Source organism: Pterocles gutturalis, unplaced genomic scaffold (assembly GCF_000699245.1).
Source record: "Pterocles gutturalis isolate BGI_N339 unplaced genomic scaffold, ASM69924v1 scaffold14971, whole genome shotgun sequence".
NCBI lineage: Eukaryota > Metazoa > Chordata > Aves > Pterocliformes > Pteroclidae > Pterocles > Pterocles gutturalis.
In genome coordinates, this window is record NW_010105840.1 from 150 (window position 1) to 6,708 (window position 6,559).

General features: G+C 37.7%; 1 protein-coding gene across 1 annotated transcript in view; it reads left to right on the forward strand.

The window, feature by feature from the left end:
• Positions 1-1,324: 1,324 nt before the first annotated feature.
• Positions 1,325-6,559, forward strand: part of MALRD1 (MAM and LDL receptor class A domain containing 1) — a gene marked incomplete at its 3' end in the record, with an annotated part of 59,751 nt that continues 54,516 nt past the window's right edge. Inside the window, exons 1-2 of the mRNA XM_010087553.1 lie at positions 1,325-1,501; positions 5,548-5,671. Of these exons, the coding sequence (XP_010085855.1) occupies positions 1,325-1,501; positions 5,548-5,671 (301 nt within the window). The remainder of the gene's footprint in view (positions 1,502-5,547; positions 5,672-6,559) is intronic.

Here is a 6,559-nt window from a genome sequence, read left to right on the forward strand (position 1 = left end):
TTGAAGATTCTTGATTCATCCATGTAAATGCTTTGTCAGAACTGGTATGTTTCAGTGAAACCAGTTGAGAAATTCAAAGTTGATTTTTGTGTCAAAGGGATTGTAAGCCAGCGCACTGGTACTGACGGAGTCTTCTGTACAAGGGTGCTTTAGCAATGCCCATCTCTGATGGGTGAGCCCTCACCGGCCTACCATATAATGCACTTTAAATCTGTTTACACAATGCAAATATACTCTTCTTGACAGCTTAAGGAGGAACTGTTGTGTCACTTTTGACTATACACTTTTTCTAAATGCACTATTTCAGAACTAGTTGTAATGCAAATCATGAGGGAAGGGAGGATTATATCTGTTGCCAAACAACCCTGGACAGAGACTGCATATGTTGGCAGGGTGATATATTTGAGGTTGGTATTGATGGTAGTTTCCCCTAAAGATGTATTTCTGCAGTGGGTGGCAAATTATTATTATTTTGGTGAATTCTGACTGCTTGTTTGTATGTATCGTATATTTCACTGTTTATGAACTTGGATATAGGATCGTAAGTACCTCTGATTGTTTCCTAACCTTGGGAAACACTAGTAGTATCACAGAAGATATGATTTTTTTTTTCCAGAAAATACAGGAATGTAGTAATTTTTCAAGTATTCATTAATAACTAGTCCATTCATGCATTTATGCAAGTTGTGGTTGCAGGCATGATTCCATTAACGATGAGGTACTCTGAAGTAATTCAGTCATTATCTACAGTTGTAGCCCAAGTAAATAATAAGTAGATACCAATTTCAAGTATCGACATAATGTCTATAGACTCTGAAAATTCTCTTTCACTATATTAGTCACTTACAATCCCTTTGTATTTCTCAATTGTTTTCTACACTTGATGCTCAGACTCTTCATAAGTTTTGCAAGCATTTCTCAGCTCCCACTGAGAAAAGAGATCTTTACAAATGTTTGTCACTTAGTAATTCTACTCTGTTGTCCTCTTATATTCTTATCTAATATATTTGCAAACTATCAGGCAATAAGTCCAATCAGTGAGTTAATGATACACACTTCACTTGCATAGCATGGACAAAATTTCTTTAGTCATAAACCAATGTTATAATTCAGTTAAATATTATCCAAAGACACACCGGGTTGAAAGTCTCTGCTTTGCAGAAGCCATATTTCCCTTAAGCTGCAGATTTGGAAAGTGGGGTTCTACAAACGTCTTTCAAAGAGATGATGTGTAAACACAGCTTTTTCAAAGACACTTCACGACCAGTACTAGACAGTTAAAGTAATTATTTTCCGAGTGAAAGCTTAGATAGTAGCATAGCCCATGAACAAATTCGTGTTCTTCTGTGCATTGTATTGCTTTGCTCTGGTAGATACTCAGTCACCTACAGGAGGTGAATGCCGGTGTGGTGATGGCTCCTCTGCTCCATCTGGGGAACTGTGCATTTTCACCAACCAACGTGGAGGCAACAGTGATGAGAAACAAGGTAAGTCTCAATGGGCTTCATCATAAGTGCAATATGGTTTGATAACTGAACATGGCAGCAGAGAGAACTAGGAGGGGATTTTTTGTAATGTAACAAAAATATTCAGGGATACTTTTTTTCCTCACCCTCTTCTTCATCTGATTTTTCTAAGACGGTTTCTTCCTGATTCAATTTGATTTTTTCCCGCTTAATTTTCCACCTCTATACAGTGCACATCTTTCATAAATCTTCATACAGATATTATGTAGCAAAAAGTTTACTCATCCACTTACAATTTGATTGAAATTTAATGAATATTACTTTTTTTCCTTCATTTATATTATTTTTTTTTCTGAAAATCAGGTTTCATCCAAAATGTCTAGATCAAGGTATAAGTAACAACAGGGGTTTGGTTTTTTTTTTTTTGTTCCTCTTGCCCTCGCTCCTCCCTCTCCACCACCTCTGGTCTAGGCAAGGGAATTATTCAGAGGCTATGAATATGGTGTCTGCTGTTTCCCTTAAGGGAAACATCTAAACAGTGAGAGTGAATTTTAACAGCTGCAGTCTGAGTAAATCTGCCTTAGAAATCTACTATTTCCAGAATGCTGCAACACAAAATCATGTTACAAATTATTTCATATGATCCTCTTTGAGGATCTTTGTTCTGGAGTGCAAAGACGAGCTTGAATTTATCAAAACTTCTAATTTTAACTGAAAGTTTATCTAAGTTCTTCCACTCACTGTGCAACAAAGGAAGCTACTGTGTATGTTGGGTTTTGGGAGTTCAGCTTTAAATTCAAAATGGATGGTCTTTAGATGAGCCTGTGTGTCTCCTTGTGCACTGAAAAATACTAATTAGAGCGTGTTAACGATCGTTGTGTTCAGATGAAATTGGGGAGAAAAACCAGTAACTTAAATCTAGATTCTTCAAACTAGAGCCGTGTGCCCAGATATGTGGGCTTGTTCTTCTTCCACCATGACTCCCCATTTCATCCTAACACAGTGCAGATATGCATTTCAAACAGGAGTCTAAAATCACTTCTAGGATACTTGATTTTTTTTTTCTCTGAAAATAAGACAAATAAGACTGTATTGGATACCAGTACCTTTTGTAACTTTTTTGTGCTGTACTCTGTTAACTACCAATTGCTGGAAATTATGCCTGTTGAATCCCCTGTTGTGTGACTAACGCATCTCAGGTTAACACTTGCACAAAAGATGGCTATGCTACGTTTCACTGCATAGCCTTGAAATCCTCATTGTGCTTGGTCTTGGTTTTTGTAGAAAAGAGCGTTTTTTCCAGGCAGCGCTTTCTGTTACGATTGCAGAATATGCAGCAAGAGATGCATTCTTCCATTAATTTTTTTTATGGAGACTTTTTACACTTGTTTATTGAGTGAATACTGCTATAGACAAATATGAAAGTAGAGAAAGTCAAGTTTCTCCAAAGACTAATTTAGAAGAATGAGCCTGCAAGATCTGTGAAAGACTTAAATACCAGATAATGTTGTATTTAAAGTATGGATGAGCAAGAGGTGTGGAGCCTGAGTGACAGGCTGTGGATTCTGGGGCTGCTTGGATAATGCTCTGGATCACTCCAGGAGCCAAGTTAGGTGTCAGACATAAAGATACAGATCAAAGTGTCAGCTGAAGATTCATCCCACTGCCGCCCACTCTTCTGATTTGGGATTATTGTGAAACTATTTTTCTACTTAAGCTTCAGGTCTCCCAGGTCATGTTCATTATAGGTCCCTGCTGTTTTCTCTGGGCTGTACTCAGGTTTAACGGTGTTTCTGCACTGAAAATATATGAGTTGTAATTGCAGATGATGCGTTTTTATTGTCATTTTGGACTTCATATGTGATTGGTTTGTGCTTTGCCACAGCATTGGAAAAGGAACAGAATAAGCCCTACAGTAATTTTTTACCACTGAACTACCATTGCAGAATATTCACTAGGGGGTGAGTAATAACTAAATACTCTTAAAAATATTTTGTTCCCAGAATATCCCAAGCTGAGATTTTATACACATACACGCTTGAAATAGAACCTTAAAATGTAGTCCATTTCTGTGAGACTGGGAACTCTTCCTTAGAGGTTATTTTAAATATTTGTTTTGTTCACAGGAAATTCTGCAAAAAATATCTATAACACCCCACACGATTCTTCCTTCTGGCCTTTTTCTCATTAAGCTGTGACTTTTATCTTTGTAAATATATCTTCCAGCAATTTTACGCTACTTTGCTTTCAAGTTATATTTTTTGTGAAAATTAATATTGCCTTCAAAAATAAAAAATGAATGATCAAGGATTTTTTTATTTAAAAACGTACTGTTCTTGCTTTTTTGTATATATTGATTTTAATTTTTTTTTTCACCTATGAGAAAATTCCTGAGGAAATACTGAATGTGATTTGGTGCATTTCATGTAATATGAAGCAAATATACCTCAACGGTGTTTGTGCTTTTGATGAACTACTGGCATGCTTTTCAGCCCCTTAAAGAGCTATGGAATAAAACCAGCAATAAAAAAGTCGGTTGATGAATTAGCCAATCTACACATTAAGTCTGGAATGACTAAGTCAATTACATCTATTTTCATCTCTTTCACCTTATAATTAACTGTTGCAGTAAGTTGATGTGAATATGAAAGCCATGAAATCGGACATCATAGTGTGACTACAAATGATGCATTTGCAACTTTATTTAAAATGATCAGTGAACTGTAATAATGTAGAAAAGACTGAAAATATTAACGGGGCCTGGAGTGAGCACCAATTTGAAAAGGAACACAAAGGCATTCTGGCTCTCATGTCTAACCAGAATCCTGACTGGAAGGCAGAGTCTTAACCTGTCCTCCTCTGCTGTGGAAGAGAAAATGTAAGTGAACTGAAAGTTTACACACAGTGCATGAAATCTGCAGACAGTCCCACATTTCTGCCCTCCTGGTTGGGGTGAAGTTGCAAAAAACTTCCTCTTTACAGACGCATCTGATTAAACTTTTTTTTTTAAAAAATCTATCCACCACTACAATATGTGGTTCAAGGAATGGGGCTGTCCAGCCTGTCAGGCAGATGCAAGCTCTTTCATTCAGCTTCGAAGTGATGGAAAAAGGGCTGTCTGACACCAGAGCAGAAACAAACATCTGTCGCACCCAGTAAGCAATGATTCCTGTGTTGCGTACCTGCCTCAAATTCCCTGAATGAACTGGCTCACCGAACTGGCCCTGTGCCAGAAAAACAAGTTCTGCCTCCCGTTTTGTTTCCAACCTATCCTGTCCTACAGGGGAATGTGGAAGGGGGAGCAGCAGTCCTTCCCCACCACGTTGCTGTGTGCACTGGAAGAAATGAGGTGAGAGGAAAGGCAAGTGGTCAGACTGTCACTTTGAGGACTTGTTTCAGGTCTTCTCTGAACAGTGTGGTTTCCTCTTTAATGCAGCAGCTTAGCAAAGACAATGAGCACTGGTAAACTTTGGAGTGTGTCAGATGATAAGGCACTCACCTGTCTGGTATTGGGCCCTGGGGGGAATCTCTGGAAATGTGCTTAAGTTCCAAGTTACCAGAAAATTCAGGTTGTGAAATGGTGACGTAAACAACAGTGGAATAAAAAATGTTTTGCTATCTGCTTATTTCCTGATGTTAAGTTTTTGTTTTTCTATGCAAGAACTCTGGTCAAACAGAGAACACACTGAAATTCTTCAGCTGATAGCTGCAGTATATTTTACAAACACCTTCTGCATATAAGCTATGCTAGCTTGGGCATTTTCCTCCAAGTAGGTAGCCATGCACGTTTATGAAGGAAAAAAACATATGTCATAGTAAGATAAATGGACTGGTTTGGGCTTGGTTTGGTGGGTGGAGGGCTTAGTGGTTTGTTTTGTTGGTTTTTTTTTTTCAAAATTCATTCTCTCTTGTCCTGGTCATGCTTTGAAAATTCAGGTATTTCCTACTTTTTCTAGGAGTCTGTTTGGAGTGTTCTGTGTGATAATTAAATAGCAAGTGATGATGGGAACGTATCTTTTTGCTTCTGTTTTTGAGGTTTTAATTTTTTGTTTACTTCAATTCAGATTCTGCCTGTGAAAAGTGTGATTTTGAAACTGCTCTGTGCAAAGCTCTTCATGAATCAAATGTACAGCCTGGATGGATGAGAAGAAATGGTCAGTCTGACATGGGACCACCGTACTCTGACCACAATGGGAATGACAGTGGTAAGAATCTTCATGTTCTTTGAAGGAACTATGGACTCTTACAAATTGTGTACTTCCATCTTTTATTTGCTTAATTTTACTAATTTCTTGAGGTTTAACTTAGATTCTGCCACATTTTCTGAGTGTTTGTGTACAGGTTTTTAGGTGATTAACTGCAATAACCCAGAATTGCAGAAGAAGTGACAATATTCCAGAAAGCAATTCCTGTTATCATAGAGGAGCAAGTAAACAGTCATCAAGAGTTAGGTTTATCTACCTGAGTGACCTTTACCTGTTTTGGAGATATCAAGTGATAATTTCAGTCTTGATGGATGCAAAGTTTAGAAATGAGTGTTGGATCCCCCGTTTTGAGATGTATTTTTGTCTGCTCTTGGATTGGTGAATGCCTAGAGTGTGTGTGTCTGTTATCTCTGGCTAATATTACTGCTCTAAATATTTGGAGAGAAGGTGACTTTGCATCTGGGAACAGGAAGAGATTTGATAGTTTATTTGAGCCAGGTCCTCTCTAAATCTTATTACAATTTCACTTTGCATCAATTGAATGTTCCTCAACTAATTCATTAATCTTCCCTGTCTGCAGATAAAATATGTTCCTTGCTCCAGCCCAAGGTCCAAGTTAACCCTGCTTTCCAAAACATGGCTTCTTCCTTCCATAATATGTAATTTTCTTCATAACTTTTTAGCTAATTTGAGCCAACTTCTTTAGCTGTGGTGAGCCTTCTCCTGCTTTTCAAAGCTGTTAGAAATCTTGTTTGTAAGAAAGCAAGTAAGGAGGGGAAAAAAAAATTGATGGAGACCTCTAATCTAGCAGTAAAGATGTGAGCTGGTTGAGGTAATTCACCCCAAACTGTTGAATTCTCTTTCTGTATTTTCTCTTATTCTCTTTCC